At 49.6% G+C, this 22,862-nt stretch overlaps 1 protein-coding gene across 1 annotated transcript; it reads right to left on the reverse strand.

The window, feature by feature from the left end:
- Positions 1-1,790: 1,790 nt before the first annotated feature.
- On the reverse strand, positions 1,791-15,231 carry Cacng1 (calcium voltage-gated channel auxiliary subunit gamma 1). Its single transcript, XM_057776259.1, has 4 exons — positions 14,852-15,231; positions 4,543-4,617; positions 2,900-3,037; positions 1,791-2,464 (listed from the first exon to the last, which is right to left on the reverse strand). Exons 1-4 carry the CDS (start codon positions 15,084-15,086, stop codon positions 2,238-2,240), a joined length of 675 nt encoding a protein of 224 aa, XP_057632242.1. The 5' UTR covers positions 15,087-15,231; the 3' UTR covers positions 1,791-2,237.
- Positions 15,232-22,862: the final 7,631 nt, after the last annotated feature.

Raw genomic sequence — 22,862 nt, forward strand, 5'->3', positions numbered from 1 at the left:
TTGAGGGTTTTTAACCTTGCCCTGCTTCCATGTAGCTGGACTTTTCTTTGGACAGCCAGCTCCCAAATGACACCAAGACTTACTAATTATGAAAGCTTGGCCTTAGTTGAGAATAGTTCCCAACTAGCTCTTAAATCTTAAATTAATCCATTTAAGTTCATCTGTGTTCTGCCACGCGGCTCATTACCTCTGCCCAGTACTAGACACCCCACTTCCTCCATGTAGGGCTGGCAAATTCCCCTCCTCTCAGATTCTTCCCTCTAGTTCCCCTCTTTCCACAGAAGTCCCACCTATCCTCTCCTGCCTAGCTATTGGCCGTTCAGCTCTTTATCCAACCAATCAGAAGGCGCCTTAGCAGAGATACATCTTCATAATGTGCAAAAAAGGTTATCCCACAACACTTCCAGTTTGCCCTCTCTGCTTTGTGTTTGGGGTTGAAAAGGTGATCGTTCAGCTTCCTGCTCAGCTACCGTGCTTGACTGCTGCCCCGCCTCCCCGCCCTCCCCCCCCTCGCCCCCTCCCCCACCTCCCCCGCCATGATGGGCTCTTTCTTTGGAATTATAAGCCAAAATAAACTCTTTCTTCCATAAATCACTGTAAGCCATGCTGTTTGTCACAGCAGTAAGAAGTGACGAATGCGCCTGTGTCAAGGGAATAAGGTGGAGAGAGATCCTCCTGCCTCAGCTTCCTGAGTGCTGGGATTGCTGGCATGTGCCACCAGGTCTAGTAGGGAAGTAAATATTATTTACATTGCAAGGCAAAACCCCTCTCCTGAGGCTTCTCAGTGCTGCTGTGAGGACAGCAGCCGCACTGAACACCCACGGGAACAGGTGTGGCTGTGTGCCGATAAGACTTTATTTATGGACACCGAGATTCAAATGGCATCGACTTTTCATGTCATGAGATACTCTATACATGCATGGTAAGTTCTTGCAATGTCTGTCGAGCTGTAAAAACCACCCCTGTGTTGCAGGCTGCACAAGAAGTTATGGGCCAGGTCTTTCCCACAGGTGGGAGTGTGCCCCCAGCCACCTGCCAGCTCCACGCGGGACTCCAATGTTCAGGGCAGGGACTGCAGAGAGTCCTCCCTGTTTCTGGAGGCCAGGTTCAGGGCAGCAGGGGTCTGAGGAGTGTTTAAACCATGGTGCCACATATGCGTGGGTGCTAAGTGTCTGTGAAGCCCTGCTTCTTAGGTTTTGTTTTGTTTTTTGTTGGTTGGTTTGTTTGTTTTCTGTTTTTCCAACAAGGTTCTGGCTTCAGAAGCTAGACTGAGACCATGGGGCTTCAGTGCTGAGAGGGGATGGATGATACTAGAAATAACCCCTCCTATTTTTAACACCCTTGCCCAAGTCACAAGGTTTCTAGTTTCATTCCAAACAATTCCAGAGCTCAGACATTCGAGTTGGAATTCAGAACCTCTAAGGTATCCCTACCTCGCTTCTCAAAGTCCTCAGTGCCCAGGCGGTGGGCCTCTACTTTTCTAATGCGACGATCCTTTAATGCAGTCCCTCATGTTGCAGTGACCCCCCCCCAACCATAAAATTGTATTTGTTGCTACTTCATAAGTGTAATTTTGCTACTGTTAGGAATCATAATGTAAATATCTGATATTCAGGTTATCTGATATGCGACACCCAAACGGGTTGTGACCACACAAGGTGAGAACCGCCGCCACAGAGGGATAGTCCTACCTTTTCTCTTCCAGGGTTCAGGGTGCTGGGCCCATGGCCAGGAGGCTCAGCAATTGGTATGCAAGGCACAAGAACAAAAGGGAAGTTTTTTTTCTGAGATCTTTTATTTCAAACCACAGATTCTATCCAGTTAAAAATGTCTGTTGGGGATCTTGGAAGACAAGGAGGGATGTTCAGGTCACGGAAGAGGATTTTATATCAGGGTAGACCAGAGTGGGGGAGGAGCTGGCTCCGGACGCTGGCGCTGGTGAAGCTCAGTCCTGGTGAATGAGTACAGGCTGTCCTTGGGAGGTTTCTAAAGAAGACCAGACTAGTTCTTCAAAGACAACAGGCATGGTAGGCAAGCCTGAACTGGGGCAGGTGTAAGAGAGAGCCCCTTCAAACACCTGCCTGCTTCCTCTGATGCTGGGCAGGTCTCCGTTCATGTCCCTGTGCAGAGGAACTCAGAGGAAGAGGCACAGAGCATGACAGTCAAGGGACCAGGACAGGTGTAAAACTCCTTCCTCGCCTCCGGGAGACTCCGGTCTGGGCTTGATCTTCCCAAAGCTAGTGTTCTGGCTCAGCATCCATGCAGGACTCCCAGGGGTTCTGGGGCATCCGAGGCAGGGAGAAGAGCAGGAGGAACAGCCCGCCGAGGAAGAGCAGGGTGAACGCAGCGCAGGCACAGGCGAAGGACCATGAGTAGTAATACTCGATCCAGACGGTGTCCTCGCTGTCAATCATGCGCTTCACCGATTGCCTCATGACCTCCACGGAGACAATAAGGCAGAGCCCTGGGGACAAAGCCAGGAGTCTCAGTGACTGATGGTGCTCCCACTGCCACCACAGTCCTCCCCCAACCTCTGTTCCCTGCCTTTGACCTGGTCCTGAGAGGAAAATGCTTCTAGATGGTTCTAACTGGGAATCTGCAAAAATGATCCATGTCTGCCACTTCCCACAATGCACTTCCCACATCCTGCAGGAAGTTAGCCAGAGACTGGCCACATTTCCTTCCTTCTTTGTTAATTGCTTTCTGGGGCGGTTTCTCAGTGCTTCTCCTAAGCGTAGTGTCATTGGGGAGGGCGGGGAGGAACAAAGCAAACTTTCTCCCTCGCATCCTTCCTGGGATCACCGGGGTTCAGAGTTTGATCCTGCATGGAGCCTGAGCATGGAATGGGGAGCCCTAAGGACTCCCCCTCCCACCCAGGCACTGCAGGACCCCACTCTACCTGCAAAGGCATAGAACATGGATGCTGGCCTCAGCAGATAATCACGCTTATTCCCAAAGGATAGAAATGCGCAGATGGAGCCCACGATGATGAAGCCAAGGCTGAAGATGGCGATGGCCGCTGCTGAGATGCTGTACTCTGCAAAACAAAGGGAGCCTCAGAAGCAGCGCCTTTCTGGGCACTTCATCCTGTCAGGGGGTTTAGTGAGTTCCCACAGCCTGGATTCTCATTTCACACCTGACTGAGGCCCACCCCCTTTCTCACCCCTTCCCAGTTCGGTGCTGTGGAAGAGCGAGGCCAGGTGCCAACAAGATGGAATCACCTGTGTCTTTCCAGGGTGCAAAACTGCAAGGTTCCCCGAGGCAAAGACCTCCAAAGGAGGCAGGACGCCCTGCGTCTAGAGACGTTCCTAGAGCCAAGCCTTCATGAGTGACAGACGGAAGGAGGCGCTGAGCTGTAGGTGGTCTGTCTTAGATTGACAGGGGGACTCTGGGAGATTGACAGGGTGTGGGTGTTACCTAGCATGGGAGTGTGTGTGAGGAGGATGTGAGTGGGTTGCCTAAGAATTCATCAGAGTATGTGCCCGTGTCTGCATGTGAGAAGTATGCATATGTGTGTGTGTGTGTGTGTGTGTGAGAGAGAGAGAGAGAGAGAGAGAGAGAGAGAGAGAGAGAGAGAGAGAGGGAGGGAGGGAGGGAGGGAGGGAGGGAGAGAGAGAGAGAGAGAGAGAGAGAGAGAGAGAGAGAGAGAGAGAGGGAGAGAGAGAGGGAGAGAGAGAATATCTATTGGCATATGTGGATGCACGTATGTGCTTTTCTCCTGAGGCTGTCAGCACTTATAAATACCTCACATATGAGGATCTGTCTGTGTGTGCATGCATGCATGCATGCATGAGTGATCCCTGCATTAAGGCTCTCAGTGTGTACGCATGGTCCATGCATGAGGCTCTGTTGGTATGTGCATGCCTGCATGATTGTTCCCTGCATTAAGGCTCTCAGTGTGTATGCATGGTCCATGCATGAGGCTCTGTTGGTATGTGCATGCATGCATGCGTGTTTCTGCATTAAAGCTGTCAGTGTGTATGTGGGCCTTGTGCCTGAGGACCTGTTGGTGTGTGCACGTGACTACATGTGAAGGTCTTCTAGCATGTGTGTGACTGTGTCTGTGACAGCTCTTGTACCCTGTGTGGCCACCTGCTCCCACACAGCTCAGGCTCTTCCTGATGATGTGGTCTCTGAGTTCCGTTGGTGAAGGGCAGGAGGAATACCATGTGTCCTCAGCCTGGGGGGGGGCTGTTAGTAAAGGAGGGAAGGACTACCAACTGTCGCCATAGAGACTCTCACCCACCCACCCATCCACCCCATGGTCCTGCTCCAGCAGCTGTATCATCTCCTTCTTCCTCTGGCTCTGCGGGGTGGAACAAGCTCCTGCTGCAGCTTACAGCCTGCCAGCAAGTCTACACCAACATGTGTGCGCTGAGTACCTGGACCCAGAACTGCTTGTGTGTAGGGGTGCAACAGGGTACCAGCCTCCAGCTGCTTTCCATCCCTAGCAGGAGTCAGCATGTCTCTGCCAAGTGACTCCTAACCCAGCAGCTGGTGACGGAAGTGGCTTCCTGCCGCCCCTGCCTTCCAGGGCCTCACCTTTCTGAGTGGTGAATTCAAAGATCTCTGAGCTCTCTCCTGGGTTGAAATGCCTGAAGTAGGAGCAGTTCTTGTCTGTGAAGGAGGAGACAGTCTGTGAGCTGGTGGAAAGGGTGGGTGTCTCCCCACAGGGCATGCAGGGGCTATGACTGCCTATCTTCCCCCACATTCTGAATCTGGGCCAAACATTTCCCTGACCTTTAGCAAGCTATTTCAGCAGATAAAGGATGGCAAAGGATGCTGGGACAGCATTAGGAAGTAAAGGATGATGGATTCTTGAGACAAACAGCACGTAAGCCCTGAGCCAATTAGGCAGTTGGGGTAATTGAGACTCAGGCTCAGTATTGTTCCTGAAGTGGGAGCCATGCATGCTTAGCAAATAACCAGTTGATAATCTTGGCGTGTGGATCCCTCTCCTGGGGTCCCTGGGCAATGCCTAGAGGCCAGGGGTTGTACTAAGACCCGCATTTCACAAGAAAGCCTGCCACCGTATGGAGTTATCCAGTGGGAACTGTTAGCAGTGGTGGTGCTGAGGAACCTTGGATTAAGCCAGAAGCAGACCTTTATCCTCCTTTCGCAGCTGGACCTGGGGAGCAGTCGGGGTCTTTCAAAAGATTTCCAGGGGCTAGGGAGATGGTTCAGCTTGCCACACAAGCAGGATTCCCGGCAATCATGTAAAAAGCTGGATAAGGGGATGTGTGTCTGCAATCCCAGTCCTGGGGAGCAGATCCCTAGAACTCACTGACAAGCAGTCCGGCCAATCGGTGAGCTCCAGTCCAGCGAACGACCTTATCTCAGAAAGCAAGGCGGAGAGCCATTGAGGAAGATACTAGATGCCAACTTCTGGCCTCCACAAGCACATGCATACAAGTGTGTGTGAATTCCACAATGTACACACTCGGGGTGGGGGGAAGAGAGAGATGGGGGAGGGAGGGAAAGGGAGAGTTCTTTCCAGAAGATTCAGACCTTCATGACCTGAGTCATGTGGACCCTGGACAAAACATCCCCTAGCAAGCTTCTTGGCCACTGAGCCATGTGGACAGTTAGACTTGAGACCTACATGTTAAGGGCAGCAGGGGAGGGGCGTAGTGTAAATACGGTCATGGGGATCTTATACATGGTCTGCTTCCAGCTTTCTCCTTTACTTTCCTGCATTAGTCTCTTCACAGCTTGACATGGCACCAAAGTATACTTGTGGTCTTTATTGAGTACATTCAATATTCTTTACCCAATGAATTGCTCAATTAGGAAGTATACGAATGGGTTATTTTACTTTATTTCATGCTTGGTTGTTTTCGAGACAGGGTCTCACATGGCCCAGGCGAGCCTTGAATTTACAGTCTGTCCAAATGTAGTAGCCAATGATATCTGGAACTTCTGATTTGTCTACCTCCACCTCCCTAGCACTGGGGCTGCAAGTCCTTGCTACCACTCTGGTTTGTGTGGTGCTGGGGTGGAGCTCTCCCAAATTGCACGACACCCTCCTCCCTATTTTCTGTTTCTTAAGAAAACTAAATTAGGTTTTTTTTTTTTATGTGAGGCCCCACCTTGGTGTCTTTTTCTTGTGTTTCTGTCTCCCTTAGTGTAAAAAACAGCTCTGCTTTTAGTTTCAATGGCATTGAGTGTGGATTCACGGTTTCCCTTCTAGGCCACAGTGGAAAGCTCATTCCCTAAAGACTGGTGCCCAGTTCCTTTTAGATATGTACCTGGAGGCTGCCACCATCATGGCTTTGAACGGGATGAAGGCTTTCTTCTGTCTGGCTACATCATTTTACTGCGACTTAATCCTGTCCCTCTCCGTGCCTCCTTGGTTCAGTTGCTGCCTCTCCCAAGGCCCAGGACCAGGACGCCTGGAGATGGGGTCTGGCCTAGCAGCAGTGACTGTTCCTGGCAGCAAACTGCCTTTCCCCAAGCTTCTATATTTAAATCCCTTTTCTTTTGAGCCGAGCTACCTGGGGTGTCTGAAGACCAGTGGTGATGTCAGACTCAACACTGCGCTTTTTTCCTCACAGCGGCCCTGACTATTTTAAAGCATAATGCAGCCCTCTTATATTCATGAGATCAGTAGCTGTAGATGCACTTGAATCACTGCCTCAAAACAGCTCACGCTACGTGACACGTCTCCCTGGGTCTCCCTCCGGACAAAGGGACATTTTCTGTTTCGTTCTCTAAGGGCCAATTTCGGTTGCCATTGAAAACCCTCCAAGAAGAATCAACTGAATTCAAGTGCATTTCATGGTCAGCTGCTTTCCCAGCTCCTCTCAAGAGCCTTCAGAGTGAGGACTGGGAGGTACAGGCAGCCTGGAGAGTCTTATGACCACGGATGGTTGACCCTTCTGGGTTGCAGAGGCGACGCTTGCATGGCATGTTGGGAAGTCAGTTGCCGTCAGATAAATGCCAGGCCCCACTCAGGGTGGACAGTGATGTACAGACAGACATTCTGGATATCAGGACAGAGAAGTCTGAATCCAGGTGCGCTGGAATAGGCTGCATGCCTTGGGGGCGAGGCAGGTGTCCCTGGGGTGACTTTTCCTTGGGTAGAATATGAAATGTCTCCTCCTCCTCCATTCAACACCCTCACATGTGGGTGACGGGGTAGGGAGCATTAGGACTACTGGAAGCCTCAGTTTCTCCCCAATGTCCTCTACTTTGCGCCAGAGGACAGGCAGGTTGACCTGTCTTCTCTCTTGAACTTGGCACACAGAGAAGGCCCACGTACTTGGCTTTCAACCTGAGAGAAACGTATCTGCTCCAGACCCAGAGGGCTGCCTGGGGGAGAACACAAATCCCTTCAGAGTCCCTGAGGGCTCCAAAGATGGAGTAGCCACACCAGACACCAGTCTCATTCAGAACCAACCAAGCCAGCATCTTTAGAGGACAGCACAGGGGCCCACAGATGGGCACGCCTCACGCGACTTAGTTTTTCACACCTTTGCCCCATTGATGGATGGTAGTGTTTGGGAAACTCAGCATTAAAAGAGTCTAAACCAGATGGCTCAGTGGGCAAAGTGCTTGCGCATGAGGACCTGAGTCCCATCCTCAGCACCTTCAGGGCTGGGGTAGTGGTGCAGTTGGTGACCTGCCCTTGTGATGCCAAGCTGAAGGGTCAGAGACAAGTGGATTCCCAGGGCTGTCAGACAGTCAGCCTAGCTAAATTGGTGAGCTCCAAGGCTCAGTGAGAGACCGTGGCTCAAACAATAATGTGGAGAATAACGGAGACACCGCGTGTAGCCCTTTGACTTTCATGTGAACTTGCACACACACACACACACACACACACACACACACCATCTGAAACAGGCCCTAAGTGGGCCATTTGCTCACAGGTAGGGTGATAGGGATAGTCCTATGTACAATACAGATTCCGAACCTTCCTGCTTCTGCCTCTCTGACGTCATTTCTTTTCTCCAATACCAGGTATAACACCCTTGTATAGGTTTGGGGGCTCACACTCTGCTTTGATGAGCCCTGTCCCCTCGCTGTGCAGACACAGACACTGATTTAGACCAAGTAAACAGAGGTCCAGTTCCAAGAGGATCCAGGACTGTGATTGGGGTCTGAGGTCATTGTCATCTCTTTTGTCTCTGAAACTGACTTATAATGATTCTGAGATTTCTTTTTCTACGAAATTCAGTGGTGTAAAAATGTGAACCGGGCTATTTCTTAAAAAATACACACAGTCAGGTGTGTTGACACACCCTTTTAATCTTGGCACCTGGGCAGGCAGAGACAGGTAGATCTCTGTGAGATCCTGGCCAGCCTTGTCTACACTGTGAGTTTCAGGCCAGCCAAGGCTACATAGTGAAACCCTGTCTCAAAAACAAAACAAAACAACAAGATCATGAGCTCCGTTCAGGCTTGCCTGGGAACTTGGGCAGGGTGGCTGGTTACTATAGTATGGTTCAGTTACCAGCTGTGCAGAATCTAGGGTGGCAATTTCAAAGAACCAGAGCATCAGGCACATGAAACCCCAAGGTGATCTTTAGCATGGGAGAGCTCTGAGTTATCACTAAGAATATCACCAGGGTAGCGAGCCCTTGGTAGTGCAGATTTATTGTATTAGAAATAACTTATGTGTAAAACTCCAGGAATTAGTGGCTTGGAGCATGGAGACAATCTCACATATGGTGCCCATGTTGCTTTCAGCAAGCTTATAAAGATGTATGCTCTTCCAATCAGCACGGAAGAATTCCTAAGATGAGCTGCAGGTATCCCCAGAGTGCTGTTCTTCCATGGGGGCGCCTAAAGCTTCACGCACCCCCAACACAAGTTCATGTGGGTAGGACAGGGAGCCTCAGTGTGAGTTCTGTGGGTAACGGAGGGAGCCTCAGCCTGTGGGTAGGGGAGGGAGCCCTGGAGATTCCCAAGATCAATGATGTCATGCTTTTCTTACGCCCATAATCCTTGCACTGAGGAGAGATGTGTGCATAGAGAAATGGGCTGCCGGGGCTACCCTAGAGAGGCAGAACTTGAAAGAAACAAGGGCAGGGAATGGTCCTTCTGGGGCTTCCCAGCTGATCCATGGTCTCCCCTGGAAACTGGGAAAGCCCCTCCTCTCGCTCAGGAGGCATTGGAACCAAGCTTCGGTGCTAATCTCGTACAGAGCAGAATTTCTCTTGCTCTTTATGGACAATGGAAAACTCACACGAGACATCCTATCCTGCCCATCCTGTGAGGAACCTCCAACACATCACGGCAGAAAGGGTTCTAGTGAAACTGCCTTGTATTAGCTCTCAGTCTGGCTGTCTCTGACTATGTCTTATCCTACGTGGGACTCCTTGTGGCCTCTTTAGTCAGAAGGCTTTAGGAGCTGTGTATGTACATTGGACATTATGAGATGGTTCTGGAGAGCAAGGGAGCTAGGGATTAAGACCTGGGTGTTGAACCTCTCCTTGTTAGGTAGTTAGCCTGGGGATGGCCATGCTACCTTTAGTGTTCCTCCTTGTCAAGTGAAAACCATTTTTAGAACAAAAACCTCTATGATACAGTAACTAAGAAAGTGGACATAACAGGCAAATGTCCAGGGACAAATTCCTGCTCGTTAATCGCATAGCCACACTCAAATTATCCGTGCCCTCTGAGCTTCATTTTCCTTATCTGTGATGTGGAATGAAGATGAATGTATGGGTCTCCCGGAAGTTTCTGTGAGATTAGATGAGCTGGTGTAATTGTGTGTTGCTTCGGCAACCTTGTCATAGTATAAATGTTATGGAGTGTACACACACCAACTAGGTTGGCTATGACATCACCACGTGATTTAGTTCCATAAGGCCATTCTTTTTCATACGCTCCATCGTTGACCAAAATATTGATGTATGGGATACAGCTGCATATGTATGGCCTCCCATGATCTCCAGGCTTCTATGGTGTCTGGGAAAAAGAATCTGTTTATCTTATGAAGAAACTCATGAGGGGTTAGAGAGATTGCTCAGTGGTTAAGAGCACTGGCTGCTCTTCCAAAGGATCCGGGCTCAATTCCCAGAATCTGTATGGCAGTTCACAACTCTTGGTAACTTCAAGACCTGACACCCTCACACAGACATTCATGCAGGTAAAACACCAATGCATGTAAAATAATAATAATAATAAAAGGAATCTCGTGTGTGATAAGTGGTTGTGCTGGTCAGTTTTATCTAACTTGACACAAACTAGGGTCACCTAGGAAGGGAGACTCTCGACTGAGAAAATGCCTCCATTAGATTGGCCTGTGAGCACGTCTGTGAAGTATCTTCTTCCAAAATATTTATTTTATGTGTATGGATGAGTGCACGAGTGTATATACGTGCACCAGGTGCATATAATGTCAGAAGAGGTCAGGAAAGAGCATCAGGGTCTCTAGAACTGGAGTTAAAGACAGTCATGAGCCGCCACGTGAATGTTGGGGACCAAACCTGGGTTTTCTGCCAGAGCAGTAAGAGCTCTTAAGCATAGAACCAACTCTCTGGCTCCAAGAGAATTGTCTTGGTTAATGTTGGATGTGGCAGGGCACAGTCTACTGTGGGTAGTACCGCCCTGGGCATGCGGCCCTGGGTTGTATGGGAAAGCAAGCCGAGCAAGCCATGGAGATCAAGCCAGAAGGCAGCATCCTTCTCCGTGGCCTCTGCTCACTTCCTGCTTCTGTGTTGTTGCCTCAAGTGCCTGTCCTGGCTTCTCTCCATGAGAGACCATAACTGGACGCTGAAATAAACCCTTTCCTCCCAGAGTTGTTCTTGGTTAGTGTTTTGTCATAGCAATAGAGAAGCAACCTGAGACAGTTTCCTTTTTCTGTTGCTGGGAAAATTGCGCCAGCTCAGAGTTCCGGGTCATAGTAGGGAGGTTGGAAAAGCAGGAATTTGAAACAGCTCGTTACATCCATAGTCAAGAACAGAAAGCAATAAAGTAATGCACCTTTCATAGACACGTCACACACCAACCTAGTAATTCAAGTTGACAAATCAAAGTCATCATAACCATGACTTCCTTTCTGTTTTTAGCATTCTCTGTATCTTTCACCAGAATGGATGTGATGTATGTAGGTCTGGATTTCTTCAAGTTTATACTACCTAGAATCCATTAACTTCATGGATTTGTAGGTTCACGTTTTTCATCCAGCGTGGGAAGCTTTTAGCCATTATCTTTCCCAAAGAGTTTTTCCTCCTTTCCCCTCTGTTCTTCCAGAGACTCCCATGACGTATATGATGGTGTCTCACATGTTTCTGAGCTGCTGTGCCTTTCTCCCTTCCTGTTACTCTGCCTGGAGAATCTCCATGAACATTTTTTAAAGTTCACAGACTTTTTCATTTGCTTGTTCAGGCCGGGCTTTGAGTCCCTCTAGTGAACTTTCTACTTTAATCATTGTCCTTCTCAAAAGGGTTTCTATTTGCTGTTTAAAAACTAATTTCTGCCTCTTGATCGTTATCTATTTCACAAGGACATCCTCCTCTTCTGCCATTCTTTAGATATGGTTTCTTTCAGTTCTCAGAACATATTTGAAACTGCTAATTTAAAGTCTTTGTCTAACTGGGGCTGATGAGCTGCCTTAGCAGACACTGACCAGCAACTGATGATTTGTGTGTGGTCTCCAGAACCCACGTGGTAGAAGGAGAGAAGTGACTTCCTCCAGTCGTCCTCAGACATACCTCCAGAAACAAACCAATAAATGTAACCAAGTCTTTGTCCACATCTAGACATTCCAAAGGCTCATTCCAGTTTGTGGATTTCTTCCTCATATATTATCCACGTCATCTTAGTACTCTGCATAGTTTGTTTTCTGGTTTTTTCTTTCTTTCTTTCATCTTTCTTTCTTTCTTTTTTTTTTTTTCTTGTTTGCTTTTGAGAAAAGGTCTCACTAAACTCCCTATGAAGATCAGGCTGTCCTGAAAGACACAGATATCCACCTGCCTCTGCCTCTCCAGGGTGGGGGTCAAAGGGGTGTACTTAATGGCTGGTAGTTTTTAAGTATATACACAACGTGGCAATTTGGGGAACCTGGCTCTCCCTCCTGAGGCTTGTTTCTGTGCTGTCTTTGAGCTTATCTTGTGATGTCTATATTCTTGAGCATGAAACCCCTGCTCTCTTGGGTTGACCATCAGTTAACAGAGATATTCTAACATGCAAGGGGCCCATTCATCCCCCAGTCACAGTTTTGCAATTAAGGACTTTTGCAAAATGACAAAAAAAAATGCAGATAACAACAGGAGAGGGACTCTGTAAGGGGTCCAACCTTATTCTGTCTCCTCTACTGTCAGCTAGACAGGTTCTTGGTTTTCCTTTGTTTTACTGAGGAAGTAGCTTTCAGGCACACAACAGAAGACAGGAAATTAAACTACCCTAAAGCTCACTGTTTCCATGGGCAGGGGTGGTGCACAGCTTTAATCCCAACACTCAGGAAGCAGAGGCAGGCCGATCTCTGTGAGTTCGAGGCCAGCCTGGTTTACAGAACAAGTTCCAGGATGGCCAGTGCTACACCGAGAAACCCTATCTTGAAAAAAACAAAAACAAAAACCAACCAACTAACCAAACAAAAATTTAGTCACTTCTCTCAAGTCTCCTGCTTTTCTTGAATAAGCGCTTGCCAGGTTGTTGTAAGATCTTAGGTTAATTCCCAGAGTTCTGAAAAATAAAGAATCTTTTCCCCATTCCCAGCATCGCCATTGCCATCACCGAGGGAGAAGACACAGTGGGGGAGGGGTTATTTCTCCCTCAGTCATTTTCTTTCTCATATCGCCCAGAGTTAATACTCACACAGCTCCCTACATGGCTGTGCCTTATTGTTATAGTTGCTGATAAATGATAGGGCTCTGTGTGAACCCTCTTTCAGAAAAGACAGTTCCCAGGGAGCACAGAAAAGGTGGACGGGGAAGGAAAATGATGTCCGTTTGAATGCATGAGCAGGATCGAGAGGACAGCTGGGGAGGTCAGGTTCCATGTCACAAGTGTGGGCAGTATGATTCACAGCTGATGGGGCGAGAAGGCAGACAAACAGACTCTGCTTAGGCCCCAGGCCAAGCCTTGCCTGTCGATCCCCTGAGGCTGGTGTTCTCATCAGCTTGTCTCTGCACAGACCTGGCTCACTCATCTGCTCTGACTTTAAAAGGCACAGGCTCTAAGGACAGGTGGACAGAACCACAGTGTCCCTCCATACGCACGGTCCCTGGAGAAGCTGCCTTGCCCTGCCTCGCCCTGCCTCGCCCTGCCTCGCCCTGCCACCCTGCCCTGCCCTGCCCTGCCCGGGGAGTTGGCGGAGGATACACCTGTTTACGAGTGTGGAGAGTAGCCAAGGGGTGTGGGCATCAGGCTATGCGATAGATAGCCTCCAAGCACTTGTTCATGTTCATCAGGCCCACCACCCCGAGACTGTGTTTCCAAGACAGCTGAGTGGTTACAAATCTCTGGTTCCCCAGCAGTGATGAGTGACACCCGCCTGGGTTTTCACGAAGCAAGAGCTAAGGAAGAGGGAGGAGAAGAGAAGGAGGGTGAGCTCTTTGGTTCACATGCAGGCTGCTGGGGATTTGAGACCTAGGACTTGAGTGGCAAGCGTGAGGCAGGACATGGAAAGAGTCATTCTGAGCATCAGGATGAGAGCCGCACATGCTGTGGTCCATGGAGGCCTTGGAGACTCTGTGAGCTCTAGAAGTGATCCTACTGTTTCGGACAGGCGAAGCAGGGGCTGAGATGGGCCCTGTCCTGTCTGAAGAGCCCTTCACAGGGCCAAGGGCATGGCTCAGATGGTAGAGCCTTTGCCTAGTAGTCACTGGGTTCCATCCCCAGCATTCCATAAACCAACTAGACAGCTAGCTCAAGATACTATGTCAACAAGAAAAAAGTCCCTTCATGGTTAATGGTGTAATGGGTAAAGGCAGTGGGTAATGACGGCGAGAGCCTGGGCCTCTTTTCTCCCTGGCATGTTCTTTCCCATCATGTATCGTTTGCTTGCTCCAAATCCAGGGGCTCTACACTGACAAGATAGAGACACATCACACCAATGCCCGAGCTCCCAGGCAAGGAACTTGCAAGGTGTGGTTAGGGAATGGAAGAATCACTTACAACCTCTATGGAAGGGAACCCCGAGGATCTGAGTGATGGGAACTAAGGGAGAACCCGTAGTAGGACCACAGGCCCTAAGAAGGCATCCATACCACATCTGCTTCACAGCCATGCACCCTGACCCCCAAGTACCCCCTGCTTAGTTTCATGCTCTGTTGTTAGCCACGTGAAGTTCTCAGTACCTAAGAAGAAGGAACCTGGTGTACCCTTTTTGCAGGGCCTGGCAGACTAGGCGGTAGTCTTTTTTTTTTGGTTTTTCGAGACAGGGTTTCTCTGTAGCTTTGGAGCCTGTCCTGGAACTCCCTTTGTAGACCAGGCTGGCCTCGAACTCCCAGAGATCCACCTGCCTCTGCCTCCCGAGTGCTGGGAATCTGTACTTTTGCTTAGAGGCTGAGGAAGGAGCCAGCCTGCCCCACACGTTCCTTCCAGCCTGAGGTGTTAAGGTCACCAGCTTGTCTGTACAGGGAGAGAACGGAGCTGAGATGCCTCTGAGTATCAACCCCGAGCATCTGCTGCTGGAGCCAGAAGTCCTGGGTCTGGTAGACCAGCAGTTTTGGGACTCTCTTAACTCTAGCAACCTGCACTGCATCAAGAGCCCAGGCCTTACAAGATGGACCTGAAGACAAACACCCTCATCTTCCACCTTGGTTCTAGCAGTAAAAATTACCCTAGGTCACTCCCATCTGTTCCTGTGCAGGAAGGACTGGCAACAGCTCTGTTCGCCCAGGCAACTTGGGGTCTTGGAAGGATGAGAAATGGAAAGAGGGAGAATGGGGGAACTTACCTCCCGACAGCGTGATGCGTTCGCAATTTTTGTCTTCTTTGTCACGCACAGCGATGCGCGTGGTGCAGATCCTCCAGAGGCCGAAGTGGGCCGCCTCACAAGTCTCATTATGGTGCTCCAGGTGTGGGCTCAGCAAGGCCCAGTGGTCGGTCACCACAGCCACCATGGCCAGCACTCCTCCCACCAGGATGAAGAAGAGGGTCACACGTACCTTCAGGGTTTTGGTCTGTGACATGATGGAGGCTGAGGTGTGGGTGCTCTGGGCAGGGGGCAGCAGTGTCTCCCAGGGAAAGGTGACAGCCGGCTAGCTGGTGGCAGCGGCTATGGAGTTGGGAGTGGAAGCTAAGTTTAGTGTGCCTGGCTGAGCCAGAGTGGGCTGGCCTTGGGACTGAGAGACACTGGGCCTTTGGAGCAGCTGCCCAGGCGCGTCAGTGGCCTGAGGGAGGCTTCTATTAATGCTTGCCTCTAGGCGTGTCACTGAGGATACCTTCTGCTCAAGTTTCAGGGCTTTTCTCCCATCTGGGGGCTAGAAATATCCCCCCGCCCAGGGTGAGGGAGAAAGCCCTAAATAGTGGCTTGAAAGGTCTACAGAGCAGACTTGGTGTGTGTGTGCGTATGTGCATGTGTGTGTGTGTGTGCAATAGGTTCACTAGATGTGTGTGTATGGGTACTCAGGACCATATGGCATTACTGTGTAAGGGTAGGGGACCCCATGGGTCACTGGCCCCACAACTTTCCTGTCTCACACTGCCAAGGCAGCCGCCAACACCAGTAGACGTGAGGAACACAGGAAACTGTCTGGAGGACACCAGAAGAAACTCCCACAGTGTTCACCCTCCAAGCAAGCACTTTGGTGGCAAGTCCTACCTCATCCTCCCGCAGCCACTTCCAACTGGCCTGAGCCCAGCTTGAGGAGTTTGCTTCCTTTCCTTCTGTCATCTGCAGCTGGGATCAGAGGAGCGGCTGGGGCTGACCAGTCCTTGCATCTTTCCAGTTGGCACCCAGCTGTCTGCAGCACACAGAACAGACTGGAGGGTGAAGAGGCCGTGAGCTAGACTGAAGCCATTTCTTTGCACTGTTTTCAGTTTTGTTCCTTGGCAGAGGCAGGAGAGAAAGGTTTTCTATTATGCTCCCCTCACTGCTTTTTTTTCTTTTTTTAAAAAAATATTTATTTATTATGTATACAATATTCTTTCTACATGTATGCCTGCAGGCCAGAAGAGGGCTCCAGACCTCATTACAGATGGTTGTGAGCCACCATGTGGTTGCCGGGAATTGAACTCAGGACCTTTGGAAGAGCAGTCAGTGCTCTTAACCGCTGAGCCATCTCTCCAGCCCACTGCTTTTCTTTCTTGACACTGTCTCATGTCGCCCAGGCTAGCCTCAAACTTACTGTGTATCCAAGGAGTCCTTGAAATTCTCCTTCTCTTTGTCTTTGCCTCCCAAGGACTGGGGTAATTGGCACATGTCACCATGCCAGTTTACGTGGTTGACGCTCAAGCCAGGGCCTTGTGCATGCCAGGCAAGCACTCCACCAGCTGGTTTATGTCTCCAGGCCATTTCACTTTCAAACAGTAGGAGCTTGATTCATAGGTGAACGACAGGAAACAAGCTGGATACAGACAGAGTGTATGTGGGGGAGCTTGGGAAAGTTTGGGATCTCTGTCTAAGGGCCATGTGTTTCCTAGTTCAGCTCCTGAGGTTCTGCCATCTTCCTCTGTCCCAGCTCAGCAGGGGGCCCCTTTTGGGTGAACCCATGAGGCTGACGCATGACTGGAACTAGAACTCCTGAGTTGGGCAGGGTGTTGCACCTCAGAATCCCAGGCTCAGGTTTATGACAGTTTTAGGAAGGCTCTCACCAGGTGTGGAGAAACATTCAGACATGGAAACCACAGAGTGCTGACCCTACTGATAAAAGTGACTGTGGTTACTTCGTGGCCCTCTCCTGGAGACCTGCCTCCAGGTTGGTATTGTAAGTGAACTTTTCTTTTCTGCTCTCCAATTCCCAAATAACAGACATGGAGACTCAATGTTAACTATAAATGCTTGACTGATAGCTCAGGCTTGTTACTAGCTAGCTCTTACAGCTTAAACTAACCCATTTCTACTAATCTATGTATTGCCAAACGGCTCGTGACTTTACCTGTCCTCCAACTTGCCTTGTTCCCTCTTTGTTTCCTGGTGACTCCTCAAGCTCCACCCTTCATCATCCCAGCATTCTCTCTGCCCTGAAAATCCTTCATAGCCATCAGCAAATCAGTTTTTTGTTAACAATGAGCAACAGATCTTCACAGTGTGCAGGATTATTCCACATCATGGTGTGTTATGAATTCAAGTGTGGGAGGCATGGCTAGGGGCTGGCAGCTCACTGGAAGAGGGTTCTTGAGAGCTTTGGTGAGAGCCCTGCTTCCAGTGAGTTCTCTGCTCTCTGATATACCGAGATGTAACAAACTATGCCTCGAAGCTCCCGTTGCCCGCTGAGCCCTGGCTGCCAAACCGGCATCCTTACTATGTTGGACTGTAATCTTTCAACTGTGAGCCAAAGAAATTCTTCTACCCTCAGTCACTCCTGTCAGCAATTCCTTTGCAGACAACAGAAGCAGGTTGTCATGTTAATCTCACACTAATCCATGGGGTGGATACAACTGTCACTCCCCCTTTACAGATAGGGACATACAGAGTCAGACACACAGTCATTGTCAGACGGGCGGTGGTGGCGCACACCTTTAATCCCAGCATTTGGGAGGCAGAGGCAGGTGAATCTCTGTGATTTTGAGGCCAGCCTAGTCTACAGAGTGAGTTCCAGGACAGCCAGGGCTACACAGTGAAACCTTGTCTCTCTGTCTTGAAAAAAAAAAAAGTAATTTGTCCACTGGGGGAAACTTTTAAAGTCTCCTGGAAGGGGAATCCACAGCAGTCCAGAGTCAGCACTGAGCTGGGATGATCTGACAAACAGGGCCACTGGGCTAAACTGGAACCAGCTGACCGGTCCTCTTTACAATAGCCCCCTGCCCTCTCCCAAGAGCTCCAGTGTAAACCTCCCTAACTCTGCTGCCCCTCCCTGTCCCCAGCTTGGCATTCTCCACAGAGCTCATGAAGGCAGACGACCCATGGATGAATGTTTTGCTGACGCCTGCTGTTGTCCCCGCTCAGCGACATCTGTCTCTGTGGAGTCAGTCTTTTCCGTGCAGAGCTTCGAGGACCTAAGACTTCACGTGGCCTTTGAGCCCCTTTAGGCAGCCCATGCTTACGGGATGCTGGGTGGCCTCAGGTACAGCCAATGGGAGTCACATGCCCGGCAAAGCAGCAGTTGAGGAACTGGACAAGTGTGGTGTTTGAAGACAGAGGAACCAGAAAACAAAGAGCGATTTAATCTTAGTAATTAGAGTTGTATGAAGATGTACAAGTACATTTGGGATTTCCTGGCATGGGGGCACCCTTTGTTCTCCTGTACTGCCTATGGAGGGATTTCTTAGAATGTGGTCTAGCCTAGGGGACATTTAGTGTCAGCCAGCATGCCACTGTACAGTCGCTAGGGCACCCACTAAGCAACTTCTTCTTGCATTTTCCTCTGCAGGGGGAGGGGAGGGCAGGCGCGTGTTGAGTCCTCCACCCTGGCGAGTGGAAGCCATTAAACATTGATGGCCCTTTTCTTTTTGAAGCTGTTTTTGTGTGAAGCGCACAGCTTGGCCAGCAGCTCCAGCAACTGTAGACGAGTGGGTTCTCTTCTCTGCTAAATCTCTCCCCATGCACCTTTTTCTGCTTAAGGGCTGTCTTGGTCAATTCACGTAAGGCCTTACTGGGCCAGGAAGGGGCTCACAAGCCTGGACTTCGCCGGGAATCGCCATTGCCCAGTGTGGGTGCTTCCTGGAGCGCCAGGCAGGGGAAGTTTTCACAAGGGCAGCCAGAGAGTGGGCAGAAGTTTACTGGGGACACAGTGGCCTCAGGATCACACCCCACTGGGCCAGTCTCCAGCTGTGTGGCTTCCAGCAGGTCCTGAGCCTCTCTAAGCCGCCCTTTCCTCTGTGAATGCAGGGCAATCAGCCTGGAGGGAGCTGGTGGGAGGATTAAGTTGATGGTTTTATCAGTTTAGCCCATGACAGATGCAATGAGCTGAATTACGGCTCCTGTAATTCACATCTGGAAGTGTAAGTGTGGCAGCGATGCTATTTGAATGGTGGAGGTCTGAGGAGAGAATTAGGTTTAGGTGAGGTCACGCTGCTGGTAGAGCCATTCTGATGGGATTGTAAGATGAGGTCAGGGCTGTCTCAGTCTCTCTGTTGGTCATATGAGGACACAGAGGAGTCGACAGCTGTCTGCAAGCCAAGGAGTCTGAGCTCTCTGAAGAACCTGACCATGCTGGCACCAGAACTGTGAAGGAATACGTTTCTGTTTGTTTAAGACACCCGGCCTGTGGCATTTTGCTCTATTAACAGCAGTCCAGGCAGACTAATATAACAAATGGTTGCGTCAGGGTAGTGTTAACTATAGACTATACATAGGTCTATTTTCCTAGATGGGCGAGAAACTTCCAGAAGGCCGGCCCTGAGGCTACATCAAGTACACCTTCTTAGATCCCCTCCAATGGTTCAGCCCAGACCTGAGCGCATGGTAGAATCTACACAGTGGTTATTGAGTGACTGGTGGATGGATGGATGGATAGATGGATGGGCTGAGAGAAAGGGACAATAGGTCACATAGACGACCCTAAGGAAATTTCCATGTGTTTAAGGTCACATAAACCTAAGAAATGGCAGTAGGGGGTAGATTTAGTAACACTCAGATAATTTACCTTTACTTTCTAAGTAATGTCCTCGGGGGACACAATAGAGGCCGGCAAGCATGGGAATAGCACTGCAACTTGGGGTGCCACTGGCCTTGGGCTGTGGGCAGATCGATCTTCTCATAATGCACCTTACAACCCATGACCCTCACCTGCATCAGGCCATACGCACAGCACAGGCCTCTTCAAACATCTCGAAACAACAACGACAAGGCAGAGAGAGGAGGGATTAACTCATAGTGGCATAAGGCTTTTAAACCTCCAGGACCACCCTCGATGACACATTGCCTCCAACAAGGCCACGCCTCCTAATCCTTTCCAAACAGTTCTACCAACCAAGTATTGCATCCTCTGCACTGTTTATGGGAGCCATTTAGTGAGGCTGAAATGGTAGGCATGGCAGTCACCAAGGTCGTGACCCAAGGCAGGTACTAAGAAGAGGGTCGGTTTGGAAAACCTTCAGGTGTAGACACAAATGCCTTCCGTGAGAGACTGACTATGGAAAGGGGTGAAGACTGGGGTCACAAAGGCCTCTGTGGGCAGTAGTGTTGTTGACTGGAAGATGATACTCTACGGAGAAACTAGGCTTTAGGTTCAGAGTCTATGCTCCTTGGGCTAGGCTGTCTGTGTTGCTATAATCAAGAGCCTCAAAGGCACTGACTTCTTTGGTAGTGCACTTTTTTGCCAGTCCCAGTCTAGGCAATCTGGCTAGTAGCGTGACCATTTTCATCCAGGAAGCCAGGCACCCAGGAGTCTCCCCGCTTGCTGCTCTGCCATTATTCTCATCCATGAGGCTAGACCCGGCTCACTGTTATCATAGAAGGCTCCGGAAGGAGGAAAGGGTGCAAGCTCAAACCAGACGTTCCAAATGTGCAGGGGAGACTCAAGCTGCATGAAGTGCTTGAACTGGCAAGCACTCAAACTCACTGTTGTCAATGGACTGGCGGGTCTTTTGCTCCATTCGGATTACAATTCTCTGAGTGTTACCAGTTTTGAGGTTAAGGTGTAGAAGAAGCCTAGGCTTTCTAGAAGGCAGCAGCCAGTAAGATGAGGTGTGACAAAGGCCCAGGTTAAAAAGTGTCCATTGCTTTTAACAACTGACAGGCAATAAAGCAATGCCACAAACAATAATTTATGATTATAGCTGAGGAACAGATGTCAGGTAAGGGAGGACAGACAGCCAGCATAGATCATTCCTGTAACATGGTAGCTTAGAAAGGAAGGTCACGGGCCGGTGAGATGGCACAGTGGGTAAAGGTGCTTGCCTCCAAGCCCGACAGCCTGAGTTCAAGTCCCAGAGCCCACATAAAGATGGAAGACAAGATCTGACACCACAAAGCTGTCCTCTGACTTCCACATAGGTGCCATGGTACGTGACTCCCATCACATACACACAGTGATACTAATAATTAATAAAAAGGTTTTAAAAAGAAATCTAGAAAAAAAGATTCAAGAGGAGGGGGCATGAGCAATCGGATCAGATGGGAGGGCTGGCATTGGATGGGGGAGGGGAAGACTGACTCCCACCTCTGCCTAGGCAGGGAAGAGGAGGATTATGGGATGGAGCAGTGTGCAGGTGGCAGAGAGACTGGAGCTGTTACCTTCTGAAGCCTCCTGTTTCCTTGGTGACGCAGGAGATCAGGCCAAGCCTAGGAGTATAGGGAGGGTCCAAGGAACTAGGAAAGCCAACACAGCTGTTGGGAGGATGGGGGTGACAGCTCAGATGGGGCTTTGAGAACGATTGCCGGGAGGCAGAGGTGCTGAGGCATGTCCAGGAACCCTGTCTTAATTTTCTGTTGCTCTGGGAGCAAACTGTCACACGCCCAGTGGTTCAATACTCCACATTTCATATTTCACAGTCCAACTGCTTTGCAGGGCTGAAAGGAAGATGTCCACCGGACTGTGTTACTCCCGAGGCCCTGGGGGAAGAAAACAAACACTCCATGCATCTCTGCTCTCTGAAGGCCACCTCTGTCTCACGGCCCCTTCCATCTTCAAAGCCAGCAATCCTGTCGCTCTGTCCTCTACTTCCGGGCCCTCTGCTCCTCTCTTTCCTTTATAGGGACTTCCGTGAAACACTGGGGTCACATGGGTAATCCAGGGCAGCCTCCTTGCTTCAAAATCTTTAACATTTAAAAAATGATTTACTTGATTATTTATTTATATGTACGTATATGTATCCACAGAGGCGAGAGGACCAGAGAGCTGTGAGGCCAGGGAGTCAATGAGAGTGACTTTCCTCTCTGACACTGATCCTCACTCCTGTGATGGGGGTAGGGACTGGGGCATAGAGGAGCCTGCTGGCAGAGACACCATCCTTGGTACACATGCAGGTGTAGTGGAGAGGTGGTTAGGGGAAGACATTGACAGGAAAGAATTTCTGGGGGTTTATTCATGGCTGTCTGCCTCTGCCTCCTCTTATAGCTCTGAGTCTGGGAGTTCATGACCCTCTCGTTCCAGACTTTTGCTCCTAAGATCATCTGGTCAGTTTTGTTGGAAGCTGCATGTCTCAGGCATGTCTGTCCCAGCATCCTTTTGGACCCTACATGTAGTTGGGCTTTTTTGTTTTGTTTTTGTTTTTTTAACTTTTGGGAGCCTGCCACCCAGCTCCCAAATAAATACACAGAAACTTATTCTTACTTATGAGTGCCCGGCTGTAGCTTGACTTGTTTCCAGCCAGCTTTTCTAACATAAATTACCCCTTTTCTCTTCAACTATGTTTTGTCTCTGAGATTTTCACCTCTCTTTATTCTATATAGCTTTCTTTCCTTCTTACTCCATGGCTGCCTCTATGGCTGGGTGGCCCCTGGCATCATCTCTCCTTCTTTTCTCACTCTTCCCTTCTTCTGAGCCCATATTTTTCCTCCTATTTATTCCCTCTGCCTGGCAGCCCCACTTGTTTTTCTCCCCTGTGTAGCTATTGGCCATTCAGCTCTTTATTCGACCGAGCAGATGTTTTAGGCAGGCAAAGTAGCACAGCTTTAGAGAGTTAAATGAATGCAGCGTAAAAGGACGCAACACATTTTTGCATCATTCAACAAATATTCCTCAGCATAAATAAATGCACCACAGCTTAAACTAATGTTCTACAAACCCTACACATCCCCAGCTATCCCTTTTTCACGTCACATACCCCTGGGACTGGACAGTCAAGGGTGCTATCCTGGGAACCTGGGCAGGGGATTTTCCAGGGTGCATGGCTTTCTTCAGAGAGGCCCGGGGAGCAAG

Source organism: Chionomys nivalis, chromosome 7 (assembly GCF_950005125.1).
Source record: "Chionomys nivalis chromosome 7, mChiNiv1.1, whole genome shotgun sequence".
In the NCBI taxonomy this organism is placed as follows: Eukaryota; Metazoa; Chordata; class Mammalia; order Rodentia; family Cricetidae; genus Chionomys; species Chionomys nivalis.